Here is a 22,904-nt window from a genome sequence, read left to right on the forward strand (position 1 = left end):
TTTGGCATTCATTGACTATATTCAAGGAAGAAGAAGGGCCGAAATTACACTGGTCTGGAATGTGAGCCTCGTTCCCTGGCGATCCTCGATAATCCTCCTCCCAGTGGGAACCCAGGATGTATGCAATGGTATTGTAGCAGCTTTATGTAAGTTAGATGCTGCAAGCTAAGGAGTGGGTAGTAAACATGGTCAAGTTGATACTCAGTCATCCTGATAAGTGTGTGATCTCCCTCTGCTCGGTGGGTCCGAGAGCCTAAAGTATATGCCTCGGTTCTTGATGTAAATTACATCCGGGTTGGAGACCAATTACTTAGAACTTTGCTACTACTGCCTAGATGAATACCTACATGTAGGTATACTCCATGTAGGTAAACGTCCTGTAGGTATACGCCAAGTAGGTATACACCATGTAGGTATACGCCCTGTAGGTATACGCCAAGTAGGTATACGTTCCGTAGGTATATTCCATGTAGGTATACGTCCTGTAGGTATACGCCGGCCTCGCATAATGTGATAATTTTTATTGGTAGACTTCCTTCTGATGAGATGCCCAGCGTCTTGGCATCTGCTACTCATTTCTAAGACAATCTATCTAGATTCAAAATTGAAACAGCCCCGGGAGCCGGTATTACCCCTGAATAATGCATAACTAGGCTAGGCTTCGCCGAAACGCAGTCAGAATCCAAAATTACCTTGGCTCCCCAAATTCTTAGCACCAAACCTCGCCTAACTTGTCGCAAAATGTGACAGGAGCTTCTATCAGGTGGGTATATCAGTATTGCCTGTAAGTGCCAAGATAGATTACTTCAAGAAGACAGCTAAATTGCATTAAGTTAGCAGCGGCGATTACCTACTATAGAAGCTAGATTTACAAATAGTCACCTTATTCCATTGCAATAAATACCAGGGGATAAATATCTTTCCACTGAGACATCTTTGTGCATTCTTCACTCACCTCGTTCGCCATGGCTGTCAAACAGAGAGACCCTGCTGTGGCTGTACCAGCTAAGGGCGGCAAAGAGAATGGATCAACTACAGCAACGAAGTTCACTGATGGCGCGTCAGACGAGTTCGAGTTTGGCGGCTCGCTTGGTGCAATGCTATTGATTACTGGCTTCCCTCTGTTGATGTGGTACATGTGGATTGGAGCGACATACTACGATGGCATGCTCCCTCTGCCCGAGTCCAACCAGACATGGGCAGACTTTGGCCGTCACCTGTGTCAGTTGGTCTACGAGGGAGCCTATCCTACCGCAAAAGCATGGGCAATCTTCTGGACATTCTTTATCCTAGAGGCAGTCATGTACTGCTACATGCCCGGAGTTTCGAACTTTGGACGCCCGTTAAGTCACGAAGGCGGCAAGAGGCTTCCCTACTACTGCTCTGCATATTGTAGCTTCTATGCTACACTCGCCATCGCTGCTGTCCTGCATGTTACTGGCGTCTTCCCATTGTATACGTTGATTGATGAGTTTGGGCCTATCATGAGTGTTGCTATTCTGTCTGGTTTCCTAAATAGCTTCATCGTCTACATCCAAGCTATCGTCCGCGGACGAACCCACAGGCTGTCCGGCTCTCCCATTTATGACTTCTTTATAGGCGTTGAGCTGAACCCTCGTATTGGTATTTTGGACTTCAAAATGTTCTACGAGGTCCGGATTCCGTGGTTCATTCTGTTCCTTATCACCTGCTCTGTGGCTGCTCGCCAATACGAAAGTTATGGCTATGTCTCTGCGGAAGTGGTTTTCTTGGCTGGAGCTCATTACTTGTACGCCAACGCTTGTGCTAAGGCTGAGCAGATGATTATTACCAGCTGGTGAGCCAATCATAACTATAGAACAATGCTCTCAGCAAAGCTCACACTAAACAGGGACATGTACTTTGAAAAGCTGGGCTTTTTGCTAACATTCTGGAATTTGGCCGGTGTGCCCTTCAGCTATTGCCATTGTGCACTTTACTTGGCCAACCACCACCCGTCCGAGTATCACTGGAACCGTTATGCCCTGGCAGCATTCTCCGCTCTGTACATCTTCTTCTATTGGATGTGGGATAGCGCAAATGGCCAGAAGAACGCATTCCGTCACAAGGCAAAGGGCCAGCTCGTTAAGCGGAACACTTTCCCTCAAGTGCCATGGCAGGCTGTTGAGAACCCCAAGACAATCGAGACAGATACCGGCGATCACATCATGGTTGATGGCTGGTTCGCAATTATCCGAAAGCCGAACTATGTCCCTGACATGTTCTTTTCTATGTCTTGGGGTCTGATCACCGGTTTCAAGTAAGAAATTTTTAGGTGCTAAACTATGTCAAAGAACTTGCACTAATTTTCTATTGATAGGAGCCCATTCCCTTGGTTCTACTTCATCTTTTTCATGGTTATGATCATCCACCGCACCAACAGGGATATCAGCAGATGTCGGAGAAAGTACGGCGAGGCTTGGAAGCGTTATGAGCGAGAAGTTCCGTACTTGTTCATTCCAGTAAGTTCATAATGGCAATCCGGGATAGTGAAAGTTCTTTTTTCGCTGACATTTTCAAGTATGTAATTTAATTGGAGCGCCGACTCGGCATTCACGGCTCTCCTTTTCTTTTCTTGAACAGGTCCTGGGTCTCAAAATTCCCATTGTCATGCGGCTGTCCTGGTACGCATGCAAGCTGGGTTCGATAGGAAATTTCTGGATGTTTGACCAAGGATTTTCATGCTACCTTCTTCTCATTTGGGTTCTCCGTTATCTATGCATGTATCAGCCTGTGCGGTCTTTTGTAATAGCATATCTCATAGACGGATAGAAGGATTCGAGACGAATAGGTTATGGTTTTAGATCAGCGCTCCGTCTCTCTTCATCCGCCCTCCGCACGTTGATGTCTCGATAGAATTCTATCTGCCTGTCAATGATTAGATCAATTTTTCCCCCGTTTCTTAAGTCTCACAATCGATGAAACCGTCACAGCCCTCACAAAAGACATCGCCTCCAACTTCGGTCAGCTTTTAGGCATCAGATTGAGTATAGACGTCCGATCTTGCAAGCACAAAATGTAGCCAAAACTTCCTCCAGTTTCTCACAATTAGCGTAGTCTCCTCCGTTTTTCCATGACTTCCAAAGCCGAATCTGCTTCTTGCTTTCTCCATCGAACGACGTTTTGTTTTCGATTTCATCGCGAGTATCGAGGACCGGAAGTGACTGCACGTAGATTATCTGTCATTTGTAGGTCCAGTTCCATTAGTCCTAACAGACCGTACAGATCTAGGGACATGGATATAAGGAAATTTGTCGTCTTAAGCTCTTTCGATTGAGCTCATGTGGCAAATTGTAAACTACAGGCGGCCACACGCCTACCACCACTGGCTTTGAAGATCAAAAGCGGGCAGACCGCTAATCAACAAGAAAAGAAGGCTACTTGTCGCTTGCCCGCAAGAAGTTCCCATCCAGTCGCCGCTCTCCTGGTTGCAATGCTGCAAAAGACACTCGGGCTCACGGCCTCTCACGTTCCTGTAGCTCCATCCTTGACTACAAATACGCAGTTAATAGAAGCATGGGCTGTTTTATATCACTTTGGGCAGGGAGTTAGGCTATCGATCGCTCACGTTTCGTCGTCGCTAGTTCTCCAAGCACCTGTCTCTATCAGTAGCCTGGCTCTCGTAACACTTTTGAAAGCAAACCGGACTATTCTGTAGCGTCTCCGGTTGGAACCCAATCGTCGGAAACAGATGATGTCTGCAATCAAGATTTATCCCTCCTGTTGCCATTTCCATCGATACTTGATTAGTATCGGGACGGAAGCCTTGACATGTCACGTCTTTAGGAGGTAAACGAAAAGAATGGCGCCGAGGGATGTGCGAGACGCTCGTAAGGGACATGTCAACCTTGTTAGCAGGGGCATCTCGAGGCCGGAGGATCATTAAAAGAGACGCAGACCAAGAGAACGCTAGGCGGGTTCAATGCAGATGGTGCTTATCCTTCGAAGGGAGATGGGTACTGATGGTAGCATGTTGCAGAAGAATGGTGAAAATCGATTGATTGCTATGCGAGAAGAAAGATGTCTCTTTTTCGCTACACGTCTCACTAGAACATGTCCTCACTTGTCCGCATGGTGGCTCTGCACTCCCTGTCCTACAAGATCATTCGCAAGACACACTTTGGAGTAAATAACTCAACACCACTAGACACATTGACCACGTCAAGGACACTCACTATCAGCGTACTACACGTATGTCCTGTTGTCTATGCAGTCTCTTCTGCTCCGGTTAAAACCGTGTCTCTCTGCTCCAGCCACAACCACAACCACAACCACAAACCAGGCACGCCCATGCAGACTTGCATTTTGAGATCCACATCCTGGTAAGCCTAATCGTGCTAGTTCTATTCAGAATTTTCTCCTGTGCTTGTTCCTTTGCTAACATTCCGAGCGGGTGGTTTTGTATGTGGCATAGAATCATAGCCAAGCTTCGTACTCAAACGCTTTATCCTCCCCGACCCTTCTACGGCTTCAGTTTTATCGTATCCCTATCTTTCGGTCACGTTCCCATTATTCCTAACTCCTTTCATCGAAATCCACAATCATGGCCAAGAAAAAGGTCGAGTTCTTCTTCTACGATGAACAGAAGCCTCGAGACGAAGAAACGTTGCGTGCAATCACCCATCTAGCCTATCACGCTGCGTCCTCGCTCAAGATCTGCCCCCGGGCAATCTTCGTCAGGTCAGTCTGTCCCTTATCATATACTTCATCCTTGGAGGATTTTATGGGCCTCAGACTCCAGATGGTATTAGTATCGTCCTGACAAGCTTCGACTTTCTAGATCTGGTGTGCATTGCACCACAAGAAAACGAGACAGGATTCTTCGTTAAGGACCCCGCAGGATCGCACATAACGCTTAATATCAAATCGCGCCACGCATGGCACGGGAAATATTCCTTTACGACGCACGCCTACGTCGTTTCTGACCAAGATTGGACACTTATTTGGGCAACCATCGCTCGTCAGAAGCCCGACCAAACGGATTGGCAGGATATTCCCGGTGTTTCCTCAATGCTGGTCAAAAAAGACGAGTTCCAATGAAGAACCTTTTCTGACCAGAGTTGAAAAAATGCGGAGATCCATTTAGAAAGCAATGACAAACCCAAAGAAAGACCCCCAAAACATTTGGTGTGAGTGGCTGGAAGCCTCCCAGTCAGGATACAATTTGGAAAGATCATGATCCAGCTCTGGACAGGTCCAAGAAACGGGAGACATTAGGCAATTTGGGTAATTGGGAAGGCCCTATGTTCTCCACCAATTGGTTTCAAAATGAATCTTGGCTTTGACCAGTGACAGATTATTCTTTGCTGAAACATCCGTAAAATCTGACATGCACTTGTAGAGACTGTTCAATGTAGAGGGTATGGTGGATATCTGGGGAAGTTTGCCCGGTTTATTGTATCCACGGATAGTACAAGAATGACTGTAGGTATTAGATTCTCGTGATATTCATCGCTTTTCCATTTAGGTCCATAGGGAGAGGTAGATATAGATAGTAAACCTTAATCAGTAAGTTATATTCGGCACTGGCCAATGACAGCTGTCAAAGCATACTAGGGGACCTTGATGGAATCTCCTATCTATATCCTGCAGTTTACTATTTTGTCCCTATCAAATACCGTCCAAAAAGGCTGTTTGTCTTTAGTGAATGCATGAAGCCAAGTATAGCGACCGAGGTTGGGTTCCCGACTCCACATCCCCGCACTATGTGGAGCTACATGTAAAAGTTATGATGCGACGTCGCATGTTCCGAGGCATAACCGACTGTGCATAGCAGCAGTGCACCGAATGCCAATCATCCGTGGTTCCGATAACGCCTCTACATTCGTCCCCTCTTTCAACGTGGGATTGCTAAATACCGCTCCCTTCCGCTCTCAGTTTCCTCTTGCAAGCATTTCTCACACTTTGCACTACCTAACTGAATTTATCTATATTTATTTCCATTCCCTCTATTGCTTGTCAATAACCGGATCGCAATAGCAATGACTACCACTGCTATCGAAGTCCCCAAGAAGCAGAAGGCTGTTATCTTTGATAAGCCTGGCACAGTCTCGACTCAGGTCGTAGAGATTGACGTGCCCGAGCCTGGTGCCGGTGAGGTTCTAATCAATATGTTTGTCTTCTCCTGCCTACTGGTTCTAGTGAATACTAACGAAAATTTCAATAGAACCCACTCAGGCGTGTGCCACTCTGACTATGGCATCATGACCAATACCGTAAGGGCGGATTATCCGTTTTTGAACCAGTGAATCCCAACTAATTTTCCCAGTGGAGCATGCTCCCATTCCCAACCCAGCCAGGCCAGGTAGGCGGCCACGAAGGCGTCGGCAAGATCGTCAAGCTCGGCGCAGGCACGGAATCCTCAAACCTGAAAATCGGCGACCGAGTCGGAGTGAAATGGGTCTCTAGCGCATGCGGCCATTGCCGTATGTTCCCCACCTATACCCCCTTCTAGGCAGAAACAAATAGCGACTAACATCCATCTCAAAAGAACCCTGCCAAGCAGGCTCTGACGGACTCTGCTTCAACGGAAAAGTATCCGGCTACTACACCCCAGGAACATTCCAACAATACACCCTGGGACCAGCAAACTACGTAACCCCAATCCCAGACGGCCTAGACTCGGCCGAAGCAGCGCCAATGCTATGCGCCGGCGTAACCGTATACTCAGCTCTCAAGCGCAGCCATGCCCGCCCAGGCCAGTGGGTGATAATCTCCGGCGCCGGCGGTGGACTAGGCCACATCGCCGTGCAACTCGCCAGCAGGGGCATGGGCCTACGCGTCATTGGAATCGACCATGGCAGTAAAGAAGAGCTAGTTAAGGAATCCGGCGCGGAGCATTTCATCGATATCACCAAGTTCCCCAAGGACGACAAGGGCGAGGCATTGACGAAGCATGTTCAGTCGTTGACGGATGGGCTGGGTGCTCATGCTGCTATTGTGTGTACGGCTGCGAATGCTGCGTATGCTCAGGCTCTGCCTTTGTTGCGCTTTAATGGTACTCTTGTCTGTGTTGGTATTCCCGAGAATGAGCCGCAGGCTATTGCTACGGCGTTCCCTTCTACTTTTATTAACAAGCATGCTACTATTACTGGTTCGGCGGTTGGAAACCGCACTGAGGCTATTGAGACTATGGATTTTGCTGCGAGGGGGATTATTAAGGCGCATTATCGGACTGAGAAGATGGATGCTTTGACTGGGGTCTTTAAGGAGATGGAGGAGGGTAAGTTGCAGGGTCGGGTTGTTTTGGACCTTTCAGGATGAGTGATATATATGTATTTAAGGTGTATTATGGTAGCTTCCATCTTCTTTATATTCATGGGATGATTTATGCTTATTTGAAGAAATTTTTCTACTAGGAATTCGATCTCGTGGTGGTCGTGGTCCGTACTTGGATGTATATATTTCCACTAACTAGCGACATGCATCCTAAAATTTCTTAAGTTGATTTTTGTTACACTATTATGTGATGAGACTTTTCCCCTGTATAATCTAGCAAAAAGTATATATTTCTGTTTATTAAAAACTTCGAAATAGAACAAAAAGGATGTCATGGTTCGTCCCACATGAACAGGACAAAAACAAAAAAGAATTGACCGACGCAGGGGTCGAACCTGCAATCTCTTGATTCGTAGTCAAGCGCCTTGCCATTGGGCCAGCCGGCCTCCTTGTTAAAGAAAGCGGACAGAAATGGCAATATTAGCCAAAACAGGCCAACCGAGATCATGCGCAAATGTTATCTCTGAACTGATCTCCCATCAGGGCTATATACACGAACAAACACGGGATATATATACTTAAACCGATCCACCACTGAAAAATTTATGCTCTGAACGCAATGCATCCGCATCGTTCAGCTCGAACCCGAAATTCCACAGCTTCTCTACCTCCGACAATTCGCCTTTGCTCTTATGTCTCAGCAGGGTGTTGGTGTCCTTGTTCACACCCTTTGAGCTTCTCCGCCCAGCATGCTGCATAATAATAGGAGTCACCGCCCAGCGGATCTCATTTTCCGCATCGGCAAACTCCTCCGTTATTGTATCCACATACCCGATGTGCTTTGACTGATACAAATCAACGAGATCCGGGACCCTTGAACGCGGAAAGACGAAAGCCTGCGAGCAGCAGCCAAAGCGAGGCATCTGGTGTACACCTTGCTGAATAGGAACCATTGATACACGACCAGCAGCAAAGAATAATCCGATCAGGAGAGGCGTGCAGATGCCGCTGAACATAAAAATGGTCCTAGTTGAGAGTCGGGAGTGGAGGCGAGGCTGACATTGTCGTGCGCCCGAGCAAGCGCATGCAACTAGACAGACCGCGAGGATTGAGTAAGAGAGGAAGATCGGCCAGTCTTCGGAGTTCCAGCCGAAGAATTCCTCCGTATAGAAGAGGCGGAGATACAGCCCTAGATGAAAGAGTTGCTGGTTAGCTATTTGAAAATGGCGCGGAGTTGAGGGTCCGATTCCAAATGTGGCAAAAACTCACATTTTGATGCACCCAAGGCCCTGGTCTGCTGTTCAGCTGATGCCAAAGCACCGATGGTTCGGTGATACCAACCATCCATAGCCACGACATCGTCCTCGAGGATCATGGTATACGGAGCATTCACTGCTTCGCATGCCTTCAGAAGATATGTATAATCAAAAAGACCCTTCTCACGCCCAAAAGCCTTTGCTGCATCTGTCTCGAGGGATCGAACGTGATCGATGTCAACCTCCGCGGGATCGTACAGCAGTACCTGGTCTGCCAGCTCATGAAGCCAAGGTTCCTCGTAGGATGGATGCTCCGACGGATCGGTATGCGCAATGAAGAGAATCAGATGGATATCGGCACGTTCGGTGTTGCTTAGTCCCTCCAAAACCGTGCCGACTGTGCTCTGGAAATAGCCGACACCATATCTGGCGACCGATGCGATCCCGATACACAGGTCAGGCTCAGATGAAGACTTTGTATTTGCGGTAGTCTCATTGTTAAAGGATTCAATATATGAATCTCCCTGGCCGATTCTCACAGATGAATAAGAGAGGTCGTATGCGGTCCAAGGGTCGAAGAATGCTGAGCCCGGGTCGCGAAAGCATCGCGCACGTGCGTAGAAGATGAGAAGAATATAAAATACAAGGAATGAAATAAAGAGTCGAAGTGTGTTCGAGGCTGTCCTTGGCTCTATTGGCCGCCCTGGAAGCTTCTTGCCAAGGTCAGGCATCGCAGTATCGTGAAAAGTGATCTGGTGAGAGATGAAACTCCCAGTGGGAAGAATCCAAGTCCCAAAGGGAAGGCACAATTGGAGTGCCCTGCATTTTTGTACGGGTTTGCTGCATCAATGGGGAATCTGTAATGTTCATAGGGAAGGGGCCATCATCCCTGCGACTCCCTACGGGCCCTTTGACGTATGTCCCGCCGATCTTCACCCGGGTAGGATTTTATGGAAAACGATTGTGATAGATCAGGATATTCTTAAAGTGACATTTATTGCATAGAGCACTTGCGCTGAGAACTTGACATGAAAGGAGCTAAATATCAGAAGAGATTCTTACTCTGGAATTACAGGGCTACAATCGCGGCACGCCTCTAGGAGAATGCGTAAAGCTTCATTCCTCCATACGTCAGATAAAGCCTTGGAATCTTGGCACTAGGGTCTGGTAAAGCCTAGAGCAAGGTGTGCACTTCCTTTTTCTATATAGGCACAGCAAGTCACAAGGGACATTGAACCTCCCTGGCTGACTTCTCTCCATGATAATGACATACATATCCCACTGTTAATACTGGAGTGACCCGTAGTCCGAGCGCTAAGCTTATTCATAGCTCGGAAAATCATACAGTATGCAAGGTACAATCAGATTATGCATAATATTCCAAATATAGATCATCATATCTGTTCTTTTATACTCAACTCCTATGAAAAAGAAGATAAAACGAATCATATCCTCGCGATAAAAACAAGCAGGAAGGCACTATTTGGATCAAGTACATGGCAACAATGGCGAGAAACAACCAAGATAGAGCTTCAGCTGGAAGGAGTGTAGGGTTATATCGAAATCAATATCCTGAGATAGCCAATGCACCTATCTAACTCACCGTGAGGCTCTGAATAGAACTTGCTCCATACAATTATTAGACTTGCGGTCACTGATCCCATGGCTCACGGGCTACCCCGGATTGCCTGTTTGGGCCGATGTGGCCATTTGGCGATATTTTTCCAACTTTAGGAGGGAGCAATTCAGTGGACCAGAGAAAGATGCGCCTAAAGTCGCGTCAGGTCGAATTTAAGGTATTTTAAAGTATTTGCTATGTTTGCATCTGCCCCCATCAGTCGCGTGTCACATTTCAACCGACGTGGCAATTTCGCGATGTTTTCCCAACTTTGGGAGGGAGAAATTTTGGTGATGAGCTAATCTCAATACGCGTCAAGATAGAGTTTATTTCAATCTAATCAGTTATCCAGATTGAACTTGACCCCGGACTACCCCGGATTACCTATTTATGCGACGTGGCTATTTCGCGATGTTTTCCAACTTTTGGGAGGGGAAGAATTCAATGGCTGACATAACGTCGCGTCCATTCGACCTGAGTCGCGTCAAGGAGGATTTAAAGTTATTTAAAGTATTTGCTATGTTTGCATCGACTCTATCAGTCGCGTGTCACGTCTAAACCGACGTGGCAATTTCGCGATGTTTTCCAATTTTTAGGAGGGGAAAAATTCAACGGCTGACATAAAAATCGCGTCGAAATCAGTTTGAGTCGCGTCAAGGAGAATTTATAGTATTTAAATTTCTTGGTTCTGATCTTAGACAGCCTATTACGGTTGACGTGGCTATTTCGCGATGTTTTCCAAACTTTGGGAGAGGGAAATTTAATGGCTGACATAAAAATCGCGTCTTACTTAGTGACCTTGAGTCGCGTTAGGTATAAAACATGTGATTCTCTCGGCTTGACCTATGACCACGTATTCAGACGACTTGAGCTCACCTAAATGATCTATAAATATGCTGAGCAGGTCCTCGAATTGCAAGTCTTGCAAAACGAGTTAGCCCTGTTAACTACACTCTCATACATAGGAACCGTCTTATCTGACTGAAGAACTAGAGCGAACTTTCGGCAGTTGAGTCTCTTGCTGTGAATTTTATGAAGCCATGGTCTGGAATGGGCGTTCATTCTTCGCATTGATGTTTCTATGGTCGAAATCCGTGAATCGATTGCCATAATTCTCCCAAAATCCGACTGAGCAATGACTGGCGTGCCAGAGCCAATATTCCATTTGGATTTCGATACTAAAAGCTTGCTGTTCTCACTCGAAGACTAGAACTACGTCTGTATAAATCTGGCCCGACAGTGCAACAACTTGATACTACACTAACTATTTGCTCCGCAGTAGTAGAGACAAGACGCCTACGATAGAACATCAGCTTCATCTCACCGTACATGTACAACCAATCCGCAAACTATCTTGAAACCCACCATCCGAGCAAACCCGGACATCCAAAACGAACGCTCGTAAACTCCCGTAGAAGTCATAAAAGATCCCCACCCCAAGCATCCACCCTACAAGCTAACAAGCACTAGAAGCACTAGCCCAAATGCCATGCAAAACCATCCAGAAACAAGCAGCCGTGTGCACGGATCACAACGCAGACCAAGCAATCCCATTGACATTCATCGGCCCAGGCTCGGCTGGGATCCGAGGCCCATCCGAGTCGCACATCACACAGGCCACGTTTTCCAAATATTCGCCCGGACCCGCAATATCGCATAGCGTCGAAATAGTTCCCCACGCGCGCGGGAAATACAGTTACTTTACTCCGTAGTTATAGTTATTGTGGGCGCATTAGTGAACCTTCATTGAAAACTGTGCCCTTTGGCCGTGTACTGTTGACACTGGTGCGTTACTCTAATTCCAAGTCTGAAGCCAAGACCATGAGCCAAAATGTTCAACTGCCGAGCCGAGCATACCCGAGATCCGAGTGTATACAGATAATCAAGCGACTTTCGGAAGGTGGTTCCTGGACCGTCAAGTTATTGGTGTAATCTTCGCTCTGCAGGGTCTGTTTTTATTTTATTGATTTCTTAAAATCACGGATTACGCGAATATTGGAGGTCCCCTTGTGTGGGCGACCCACTTTTTGATTAGTGTTCCATGGGTTGCCTATCCAAATCGGGTTAAAGTACTCTTGAGCGGCGGCAGTGACACGCCCGGCTCATTTTCCGGACCATGGATGCAGGGCTCCCAAGACCACAGTGTTGGGTTTGGGTGACGACATGCCTCATAGGACTATATGATCATGGGATATGATGTTTCTGGGGCAACCCGAACTTTATGTGTGATAGTTTGCGATCTACCACTGGTAATGGGAATATACATGTAATGGCTATGTAATAGCTGCGTATGATTGTGGCTATGGAAGAGATCACGATCATGGTACATCAAACCTAAGTATAGTAATGAGATGAACGATATGCAAAACGAACTGCAATGATGTCGCTGATAGGGAAAAGATGCAGGGGGGTATTGCAATGAATGAACACGATGGCCTCCCAGAATATGAAACAAACGTATAAAGAAATAGAACCAAACAAATCATCGGGTTCGTTTCGAGTAACCTCCTGAATTCCCATTGCCGGCCGGCCGCTTTTGTCCTCCAGTTGTAGTATCTGGAACGTAGGATTCAGCGATGCGAACTATCGATTCCAGATGAAGGCGAAAGAGCTTGGGGGCACGTCGTTCGGGACCGATCTTGTTGAGGATGCCGCGCAGCGGCCCAGCGACAGGGTGGAGGTCGGACGGCGGCAATTCATCAAGCGCGCTGAGAACAAAGTGCCGCGCGTCTGGATCCGATTCAAGTTCGTCCGACCCAATGAGCAAATGGAACAGATTGCGCTGGTCCTCATCCTCGCCGTTGAAAGAGTCCCGGCCTAAACGATTTCCTAAAAGAGGATCATAATTGCGACCGACGACTGAGTCCAGGACCAAAACGAGGGCTTCGACGGCGGCTTCGGAGCTGTGTGGTGCGCGTGCGGACATGTTGGTTATGATGCGGAATACTAAACGCTGCAGTTGCGAGACAATCTCGTGAGGCTCAAAAAGACCCAGACTTGGGCCCACGGGCTCTGCGGGCAACTCGCCTGTTTGGCAGTATCGGTCAAAGTCATCAAGTAGGCGTCGCGAGTGTTCCTTCGCTTTGTCGAAGTAGATGGCTGCACAAGCCTCGACAGGCATCGCTTTGCACAGACTGTTGAAAACCCCGTCGTCGTGCACTCCCAGCCGGAACATTGTTGCCTCGAAATCGCCCTGTACCACGCAAGCCTCTGCTGTCCTTGCCTGCTCAGTCGTCTCTGTCAAGTCCTGGCGGAAGTCCTCCGGAAGAGTCTTTTTGCTAAAGGCAGAGAGGATGTCCCGTACTTTTTCTGTTCGCGTCATTCCTCTACCTGTACTGTTACCCTCATCCCGTAGGTACTGCCATTTGAGATGCTTCGCAACTGCCTCCAGATTACCCTTGAGAAGGCCCTCAATAGGCGGCAGGTTGTGCGGGCGTCCGTCTGAAGCCAGTGCTACCTCTGTCGACTCGGGCTTCTTGAGGAAGCAGCCGTGCAGTTGATCGAGGAGCCACTGTTTAGGGGGTAAGAGGCAGTATCAGCATCGATTCGAGACTTCCAAACCTAATGGTTTTCGAGACAGTCACACTCACAAAGATGTGCTGGCACGGCTCCTCTGGGTGATCCTTAAAGACAGAGCAAGTGCAAGTGGTTGCCTCAGAGCCAACGTGCACCTGTGGCCGATCCAACAGCTGGAGGTCATGTCCGGTGGGAGTCACCCGACAGTTCACCTCGAAATGACTGGTCAAGCCCACCAAGGCCCTGGCTTGAGACTCGGATTCTAGTTCGCTCAGGTCGTAGGTAATCCCAGATGGTGCGCGGACGGCCTCGTGAGTTGATTCGGATTCGTCTTCGTCAGTGCTCTCATCCCCCTCTTCCTCGTCCACCCCTTCTTCACCGGAGCTCCCCTCCGACGAGGCTTCGCTGCCCTGGTCACTGTCGTCGGAAGGGTCCGGCGGCCCCGCGCGAGGTCTCACTTGGGCCGTATCTGGCATATTCTGACCGATGCACAACTTGTGAAATTGTCGAGTTGGGGCAGACATGGCCAAAGGCGAAAAAGGGGGACCCTCCAAATCGCCAGAAATCAAGGGGAGAAGGCGAACAGATGTGTTTTGTGGACTCTCGTAGACTCTCAGAGTTCTTCCGACCCATGGACGGAAGCGGGTACTCTGAACCATGGAACGGGGTTCCCTGGCGCCCGCTTTAAATAATTAGTCACGTATGATTTTCATTCTGTGGACAACGTCGCGATGTGCTTTGACTGCCGAGGACTTTTTTTACCCTCCCAACGGCGCTTAGTGGGAGTGGCGAAGAGGGGGGAGGCTCAATAGGCTAGGTGATGTTCTAACAAGGTCGCGACGTTTAATTATGCCCTATATCAACCGATCAGCATCCAGTGCACAGACACTAAAAGGATCTGGTGGGAGGAAAGATCTGGGGTCTTGGTGGCTGGGATCCGAGCACAGATTGTCGGTGGCTCCGAGATGGCTAAATGGGTCTATGACACAGAGCCTTGCTCAAAGACACTGCGCACATCCCATGCATGTCACGGGAAAGGAGTGTAGCTGAAAATCAAGATAAAGTTAATAGCGGTATGATGATCTGCGAGGCCCCGAGTTGACTGGTTCTACAGTTAGCCAGCGCAAGGTTTGCGTAGCGTATTCTGTGTAGACGCTGTTGGCACCGATCGTAATCTCTGCACCACAGTAGAGAATGACGAGGATCAAATGCCGCAGGCGCAGGAATTGGAGAGACAACCACTAAAAATCAGTTAGGCATGCTGCCCCATCCGAGATGATGCAGGCGCAGTAGAAGCGCAGCAAAGCGATCGCCGCCCGAGCAACCGAAAGCGAATTCGAAACTCTCTGGAAGCTCCAGAATAACGGCATTTGGACCCGCCATTTGGCCCATGCTCCTTGGCCAAGATTGCACCCTTGTCTTTCCATGGTGGAGAATAAGAAGCTATGAGTTTCGGATACGTCGGGGAACCCGAGGCTCTTTTTTGTTTCTGCGACAACTGCATCAAAGAAAAATAATAAAGATCAAAGGTCCCCACAGACCCCGGCCCTTCATTCAATACACGTGGTCGAATGTGACGTGACGTACGTTGACAGCGAGACAACTGCCCAAACTTCTTGATCGACAAAGAAAGTAATCTGGAGATCCAGGGATGGCACAGCCGAGGAGAAAGCTATAGACGCCCGCAATGCCTTGGTATCATTATCGAAGGAACGTTGGTGATAACAAGGGCCTGTCTTGCGTATCGCGCAGTGTATCGGCAGTGAATCACCGAAGGATAGCCGAAGCGGCCCAGAAGACGACATGTCAAGTCCTCCCCCCGGAGCATCCTGCGCAGACTGCAGCACCATGTTTCAGCCGCAGGCTTCGGTTTAAGGATCGATATCATCGTATAGTACAGTGGGCGGCGAATCCGAGCGCTGCGAGCAGGGAGCTGTGCACAGCACGACCCGCTGGCCTGGGCATTGGGTCTGGAGGTAATCCTCGATCCCTGCATGTGGATGCGGTCCAAGCACCAGGTTGCACTCTAATCAAGCTGTTGAGCTGCGGTAGACACTTTTGGCTGCGCAACTGCTGATCGGCAGCAACTGGCGTTTGGGTTTCTGGCTTCGCTATCGGCTGCCAATGGCCATCCATGGGCGCCTAAAAGTGTGCCTTGCTCTGCGCATCCGATCAGGCTCAGCGCGGAGAAGGTTACTTTCTCTTTGGGTTTGGGTCTCGTCGAGGGTTCGATGATATCGTCTGTGCGTTCTTTTCTTCCTGCACGTTAAATCACTTGACTTTGGCCCCCATTGCGCAGCTACAGCAGAAGGAATAGGTCAACGCTCAAGGCATAGGGAGACTCCAGTTTTGATGGATAAAAGCGAGTTTGCTTGCAAGGATCAGAGGAGAGTGGTGAAGTTGAGGTGCAGTGGTCTGTAACAGGAGAATCTTTGTGTAACGTGGGGAAAAAGCATCCGAACTACCAAGGCTGGCATGCGAACTACGACATGCTTCGGCTTTCCGGAATGAGTGGACTTTTGGAAAAACGAATAACCTTGTGTGTAATTTCTAAAGGGAACTATGTAAACTATGACCAGAACGGTTTATATGCACGGAAATACTCCGTGGTAGGTTGTTGTGGGCGTGGGAAAATAGGGAAATAGTCACTTCACCCTAGTCTTCATTCAACTAGTTCTGCAGAAAGTGGGTATTCACCATGAACGCATCTGTCAGACGAACATGACAAGATCTCAAACCGAAAAGAGACAACAAAAGGGTATACTAAATACTAAAAAAATCGTTGCTTCATGAATGTGCCCATAATTGTTTCCAAGTCACAAATAGACACCAATTTAGAGAAAACCTCAATGATTACCTCTGCTGGCATTACGCTTCTTGGCTTCTTCTAGCGCTCTGCGAAGTCTCTCTTTGTGCTCCGAGTCTTCGTCCGCATCTTGAACCACAACTTTTGGGCTTGATGCGGAACCAGGAACAACAGTGGAAGGGCGCAGAATTGGAGGCAAGGGCACGTCCGTAATTGGAGTCGTTGAGGCAGAGCGGCGCTCAACTGGAGAGACAGGAGCCACGGCTGGAGGAGCATTCTTTAGATCAGAAAGAAGGCGCTGAAGAGTGGACTCAATGCGCACAGGCCCCTTCTGGATGCTCTGCAACTTCGAGTCCAAATCTTTCTGAAGAGCATCATCTTCTTTTTTCTTCTCATCCCTGAGCCGAAGGAAAATATCCGGGTCCGAGTTGGCATACCGTGCCTCGGCGACGGAGACCCCGTAATCGGCGTCGTTGAGGGCCATGTCCGCAACACCCGAGCTGCGAAGAATTGCCTCTGAGTCGGCGCGAAGCGACGCTACAAAGGTCGCCGCGGACTTGAGAATCTGTTCAAGTTCAGAATCAGGGAGACCGGAGGCACGGAGGGCGGCGAGATCTAGCTGGGCTACTTTCGAAGCAACCTCATCTAGGAGGCTCTGATTCATACCTAGCCCGTGTAAGATTGCATCGTCGAAGGAATCCATGAGTCGGTTGGCTCGGTCGTCCCGGTCCTTGCACGCCTCCAGAATGTTTCGCCGTTCCATGTGATCAAATTCTCCATCGAGTTTTCGCAGACTAGCCATATCGCCCATGAAAACAAGTGGTCGCCGCTCAGCCTTTTTGCGCCGCCGCTCACAGTCAAGCGCGATTTCGAGACGTTTTTGGAACCGGATCTCGAGTTTGTTGTGGATGTCATTGACCATGTTCATGGTCACAGACGGGCTGCATTGCTGAGTTGGCGAGCCTTTGCTTTCCTGATCACGGTCAAGCTGGCTGAGAGCAGAGTCGTAGGATTTGCGGAGCGCCGAGATCGCCTCTTTCAAACCTTCATCCAAAGGATTGAAGACTTGCTTTGTGAAATCTTCTACTTCGCGTCGTTCCTCTTCCAGCTGGACCCGAGCTTCAGCTTGCCGGAAATCTTCTTCCAAAGTATTGATATCCGCGTAACCAATCTCCTTCCCATTGAAGAGATCATCAATATGCTCCTCTGATTCCTCCTGGCGAAGTATACGCTCTTGGTCCAGTTTCTGTCGTCGGGCTTGTGCAGCTGCTTCCCATCGATCGATTGTGCGCTGGATGTAGGTAAAATCATCGGGGAACTTGTCGAGTTCCTCCCGAGTTGTGATATGCCACGAGTTTTCAGATTGCTTGTCTAAAGGTGTCCAGATCATAGTGCGTAGCTCTTCTACAAGGCTGGTTGGCCGGCCCTTTCGTAGAGACTCCGGCAGCGCCGGAGATGGCGCAGAGTTTCGCCCAGCCGAGTTAGAGTAAGCGGTGCTTTTATGACGAATGAGACCGAGGAAAGTTTCGTCGCGTTCATTTTGAACCGGAGAAGTGGTGCTGGCTCTCGGATGAGATGTGGACACTGGTGCATTTGACATGACCCGTCCGCTTACGGCAGATGCTTGCCGTAGATCGGAATAAGCCTCGTAAGCCGGGCGATCAAACTTTAGGTTGTCCGAGCCTCGCTGAGGACCTTCCGTATACTGGAACGGAGTATAGATAGGCCGTGGAGGGTTGCTGTTCAAAGGCTCCAAAGGTTGCTTCTGTACATCCGCAGACAGAGGAAATGACGAGGTTCTTGAGAGTCGTTTATCTGGCTCTGGGCCCGAGAGCAGTGCAGACAACTTTGGCTGAAACTGCGAGCCCCTTCGGGCTTGCTTGGCGATATTGGGTCGTCCGCCTGCACTATACTCACTGCCAACATCGTCAACATCATCACCCTCCCCGTCCTCTGTTGCTGCCGTCACAGAGGGGGTTGGATTATCCTCTGATGAGACGGGTATCAGTCCCGTCTCAAAATGGGTTTCATCTTCGTCAAGCCTTGGCAATGGCGACCGAGACACAGAACTAGAAGCCCTGCGAGGCTCTGGGGAGCTCTCGGGCTCATCATGCTCAATATTATAGAGAATCTCTCGGAGTTTCGTCTCCTTGGCCATGAATGCTGTGAAGATCCTGTATCTTTCTTCATCCAAATCTGCCACCGCTTCCTTGCGTAGCATGGCAACATAGCGTTCCAAGGACGATTTGGACCAAGGATCCAGATCTTCGAAGGGGTCTGGCTTTCTGGATGCAGTCTCATTTACAGGTGTTTGAACGTGGGGCACAGGGACGGTTGAGCTTGATCTCAAATGCTCAGCAGGCGGCAGAATTTTTTGCGTCGACTCCGGCTCTTTGGCTGGGATGATCTGGTTAAATTGAGAGAAACTCTGCGGTTGTGATGTCGGGCCCTGGAGCCCGGGTTGAGCTGGTTTAGATGGAGGTGATAATGGGCGAGCCCATGCATCTATCACATTATCAATGCTTTCTGAATGTCCACCAGCAGAGACAGCAGAGCTGTCACTATCCACACGGGTCGGCGGAGGCGGCGTTTGCACCCCGTGAGTTGTGCATGGACTAATGGGAGAATCCGAACTGACATGTCCTGACCCATGGGCACCACAGCTGACACTTGGAATTGTCTCACTTGTATCCGTTCTCGGACGGACGAACTGCGAGGGCTCGTTTGCCGCGGATATGTTGGGCATCCCAGGTGAGATGCCCGACGGTGGTGGGATTATGTCCTGGGGCGGAAAAGTTTGTCTTGGTGGAAACCAAGCTGCGTCATCAAAATCTCCGGGAGTAGGACCAAGATGCTCCCAGTCCGAGGGCGTGCCCGGACCCAAGGCCGATGCGCCTGTGGATGGCGCGTTCGTGTTAATGAAAGGCGCAGGCCGAAATACATAAGACCCAGCCATCGCGGCCGGCCCCGAGCCTTGGGAAAGGAGCGGAGGCCGCTCTGGGTGGCCAACTTGCTGGGTTGGCGCATTTTGAGGGATCTTTGGCGGCGGCGGAGGGACACCGCCGGTTGGGACTTTGGGTGTGTATGGAGACGGAGAAGGGTGAGCGGCTGGGGGTTGGAACCCATGGTAAGGACTGATATTCGCGGCGGGTGACAGCGGTTTCGACTGAACATGGGAGTATGGCTGCTCATTGGTGCTGGAAGGTCGAGGCTATGCGACTGTTAGTTACATCTGACATTCCGCGAACCGTAAAACCCACCGGCAACGGTGGAGCGTGGCTCTGGTTGAACCGCACTCCCCACGTGGTTGTATCCGCACCCGAACCTGTGGGTGACACTCCTTGGATCTGGGGATTTGAGATCGGGCCATACGTAGCCGGCGTGTATGTTGCCGGAGGAGGAGGAGGGGGAGGGGGAGGTGGACCTCCCCCCGGAGGACGTTGCGGAAGTCGCCATTCAGGGTGCGATGGAGGATCGGGACGATTTGACTGGCCGTACATGATAGCTCACGGCAGTGAAATAAAGGGGAAACGAGAAGATATAACAGCTTTTCGAAGGATTCAAGCTGTGCTCGGGGAAGAGGCACGCGGTCAGCACGGTCCCACAATCAACTTCAACTCCAACTTGAGACAACATCTACTTCATCCCCAACATTTGTATAATTTTATACTATAAAGAAGACAAGGTAAGGCATACACGACAGGGACTAGAATCCCATGGTCTACCCCCAGTTTTTATTGTTTTCTCTCTTTTGGCCCCATCTGCTAGATCCTGGGGTCAGCCTTGGACTCCATTGAATCCAACTTTTATACTGGGAGCGAGATGTTAGTATAGCCCGAAGCTCCAGACACCCCTTTGTTTTGAGCTATTGTGGCTTGGCCATATCCGTGCTTCGTCAACGCGTGTTGAATTTTATGTCTTTGTTTGCATATACATGTACTTGCTGTCAGATCCTTTGGGATTGGCCCCCAAAGTGTCCCTTAATTAACGTCGGATTTGAGCTATATTTATCTACTTTTTCTTGTCTAATACCATTTGATTCTCATTTCTTTTTCAACTAAGGCCCGACTTGCGACAAGCATATGACAGTGCTACAACCATATACCGGTTTCGGATCCATGCAGTTGTCCGTGCTTCACAGCCTTAGGCGCGGAAAGGGGACGTATGGAGCATCCAAATCAGACTTCGAACTCCCCATACTACCGCAACCCAGACCGCTTACAGAAGATCTGCTTGGTGGGTTCTTATACAAAGCCGGACCATGACTTGGGTAAATTATCCGCTTATCCGGTGCCAAATTATCCGCTTATCCGTGTAGGACGCGTCGTCCCGACAGTTACTCTAGAGCTGCATAGCCAAATCTGGTGTTGACATTCTCCCCGTGGGACTAACATTGTCAGAAGAGTGAGAGGAATGGCTACCCATGTGCTGGTTCACTCTATGTATTAATACTATATCTATGAGATTCAAATCGGGCAGCTCCAAAATGATTAACATCGGGCTTTTGAAGCTCCCACAAAGTGCAGCTCAGCTAGTTCAGGACATATTCAGAGTATATGGAAAGTAAAAGAGGCAGAAAGGGACCAAGGAGAGGAGAGAGATGGTAGCCTTGTAAGTATAGCTCTCTTATCAGCAATCCTGAAGAAAAAAGTACTCAACGCACAATAGAAGTATACAAACGGAGATAACGTTAACCCTGAAATAAAAGAAGGTTACAAAACCCGAGCCTGCCGGACTTACTGGACATAAGATCCAGATTAATAATTATAAGTTACCCCAAATGATGTGACTTCATTTCCCCGCAGGAGCACTATATAAAGGACTGTTGGTTCCCAATAATCCAAGCTTCCAACAGTATCGTCAGTCAATCCGCATCTTCAATTAAGAATCGCTATGTTTGCCCCAGCTGCAACCCCCAAGTCTCGTCTCGGCCGCTATCGCCTGCTAGCTCCTACAGCCGGAGTCAAGGTGAGCCCGCTATGCCTGGGTGCGATGAACTTTGGTGAAGGCTGGTATGTGCAATGCGAGGATACCATTCGACGTATCGATGGTATACATTCATCAAAGCAAGAGTAAATAGCTAATAATTCAACAGGAAAGAGAGACTCGGCGAATGCGACAAGGAAACCTCCTTCAAGATCCTAGACACATTCTACGAGAACGGAGGAAACTTCATCGACACGTGAATAGCCACCCATTGAATACCAAAAGATGAACTATATAGCTGACCCCCAATCCAGAGCCAACAACTACCAATCAGAAGAGTCAGAAAAATGGCTGGGCGAATGGATGGAAGCCCGCGGCGTGCGCGACCAAATCGTCCTAGCAACGAAGTATACAACTGGTTTCCGCAGTCATGTCCCATCAGAGATCCAGGCGAACTTTGTCGGCAATAATGCCAAGAGTATGAAGTTGTCTCTCGAGGCTAGTTTGAAGAAATTGCGGACTGATTACGTCGATTTGGTATGTGCATGCAAATTATTTGTAGATTCAAAAGGATGAATTGGATCAGAACTGACGAATAACTGATAGTTCTACGTCCACTGGTGGGATTTCAGCACCTCCATTGAGGAAGTAATGACTTCTCTCAACCAATTGGTCGTTTCTGGAAAGGTACTGTACCTCGGTATCAGTGATACACCAGCATGGATTGTCAGCAAGGCGAATCAATGTATGTTGAACACCCTATCCCCAGATCCAATAGATCAAACAATCTACCAACATATATCGATCCAATACTAACAAAAATCAACCCAAAAAGACGCCCGAGACCACGCCCTCCGCCCCTTCTCAGTCTACCAAGGAAAATGGAACGCCGCAACGCGCGATTTCGAACGCGACATAATCCCCATGGCGGCATCAGAAGGAATGGGCCTCGCACCATGGGGCGCAATCGGCGGCGGCGCCTTCAAAACCGAAGCTCAACGCGAAGAACTCTCCAAAACCGGGAACCCAGGACGGCAAGTCCCGCCCAGTGCAACGGATATCGCTGTATCGAAGGTCCTTGAGGCCGTTGCGGCACGGCATAAGACTGTTATCACCAGTGTGGCGCTTGCGTATGTCATGCGCAAGGCGCCGTATGTGGTTCCGATTGTTGGTGGGCGCAAGGTTGAGCATTTGCTTGGGAATATCGAGGCTCTTGGGGTTGATCTTTCCGATGAGGATGTTAGGGAGATTGAGGGGGCGTATGAGTTTGATATTGGGTTCCCTATGAATTTCCTTTTTAGGGGGGAGGTTAAGGAAGCACATCCTGGGAACTCGCAGTTTGTAAATTCTGTTGCTAAGTTTGATTATCCGGATTTGGTTAGGGCTGTTAGGCCTAAGAGGTTGGAGGAGTGAGGCGATGGATGGTGAGGTTGTGGAGTTTGTGGAGGTTGCTTCGAGATCGACTTGAGCAAGACAAACTAACTTCTGCAATGTTCGAGGGCTTGAGATGTTAGATCAAAGACGGTGGAGGTAGCTTTTCAAAACA

At 49.0% G+C, this 22,904-nt stretch overlaps 7 protein-coding genes across 7 annotated transcripts; 4 read left to right on the top strand and 3 right to left on the bottom strand.

Moving 5' to 3' along the window:
• Positions 1–965: 965 nt before the first annotated feature.
• PENARI_c008G00009 (uncharacterized protein) lies at positions 966–4,344 on the top strand (the record flags this gene model as incomplete). The annotated part of the gene is made up of 4 exons (XM_022631262.1): positions 966–1,816; positions 1,871–2,278; positions 2,339–2,480; positions 4,069–4,344. 4 exons carry the CDS (start codon positions 966–968, stop codon positions 4,342–4,344), a joined length of 1,677 nt encoding a protein of 558 aa, XP_022488595.1.
• A 217-nt stretch (positions 4,345–4,561) lies between these two features.
• Positions 4,562–5,058, top strand: PENARI_c008G01591 (uncharacterized protein; the record flags this gene model as incomplete). Its single annotated transcript, XM_022631315.1, has 2 exons — positions 4,562–4,698; positions 4,770–5,058. 2 exons carry the CDS (start codon positions 4,562–4,564, stop codon positions 5,056–5,058), a joined length of 426 nt encoding a protein of 141 aa, XP_022488876.1.
• A 941-nt stretch (positions 5,059–5,999) lies between these two features.
• On the top strand, positions 6,000–7,281 carry PENARI_c008G09390 (zinc-dependent alcohol dehydrogenase; the record flags this gene model as incomplete). The annotated part of the gene is made up of 4 exons (XM_022631584.1): positions 6,000–6,130; positions 6,185–6,233; positions 6,287–6,443; positions 6,509–7,281. 4 exons carry the CDS (start codon positions 6,000–6,002, stop codon positions 7,279–7,281), a joined length of 1,110 nt encoding a protein of 369 aa, XP_022488833.1.
• Positions 7,282–7,814: 533 nt separating this feature from the next.
• On the bottom strand, positions 7,815–9,223 carry PENARI_c008G03881 (uncharacterized protein; the record flags this gene model as incomplete). Its single annotated transcript, XM_022631402.1, has 2 exons — positions 7,815–8,425; positions 8,506–9,223. The coding sequence occupies 2 exons, from the start codon at positions 9,221–9,223 to the stop codon at positions 7,815–7,817; spliced, it is 1,329 nt and encodes a 442-aa protein (XP_022488753.1).
• A 3,369-nt stretch (positions 9,224–12,592) lies between these two features.
• Positions 12,593–14,150, bottom strand: PENARI_c008G11055 (uncharacterized protein; the record flags this gene model as incomplete). Its single annotated transcript, XM_022631648.1, has 2 exons — positions 12,593–13,621; positions 13,701–14,150. The coding sequence occupies 2 exons, from the start codon at positions 14,148–14,150 to the stop codon at positions 12,593–12,595; spliced, it is 1,479 nt and encodes a 492-aa protein (XP_022488794.1).
• A 2,322-nt stretch (positions 14,151–16,472) lies between these two features.
• Positions 16,473–19,932, bottom strand: PENARI_c008G01654 (uncharacterized protein; the record flags this gene model as incomplete). Its single annotated transcript, XM_022631322.1, has 2 exons — positions 16,473–19,643; positions 19,693–19,932. The coding sequence occupies 2 exons, from the start codon at positions 19,930–19,932 to the stop codon at positions 16,473–16,475; spliced, it is 3,411 nt and encodes a 1,136-aa protein (XP_022488733.1).
• Positions 19,933–21,325: 1,393 nt separating this feature from the next.
• PENARI_c008G08872 (aldo/keto reductase) lies at positions 21,326–22,771 on the top strand (the record flags this gene model as incomplete). Its single annotated transcript, XM_022631562.1, has 5 exons — positions 21,326–21,444; positions 21,528–21,614; positions 21,673–21,895; positions 21,965–22,103; positions 22,194–22,771. 5 exons carry the CDS (start codon positions 21,326–21,328, stop codon positions 22,769–22,771), a joined length of 1,146 nt encoding a protein of 381 aa, XP_022488560.1.
• Positions 22,772–22,904: the final 133 nt, after the last annotated feature.

The sequence above is a fragment of the Penicillium arizonense genome, assembly GCF_001773325.1.
Source record: "Penicillium arizonense strain CBS 141311 chromosome Unknown PENARI_contig008, whole genome shotgun sequence".
Taxonomy (NCBI): Eukaryota; Fungi; Ascomycota; class Eurotiomycetes; order Eurotiales; family Aspergillaceae; genus Penicillium; species Penicillium arizonense.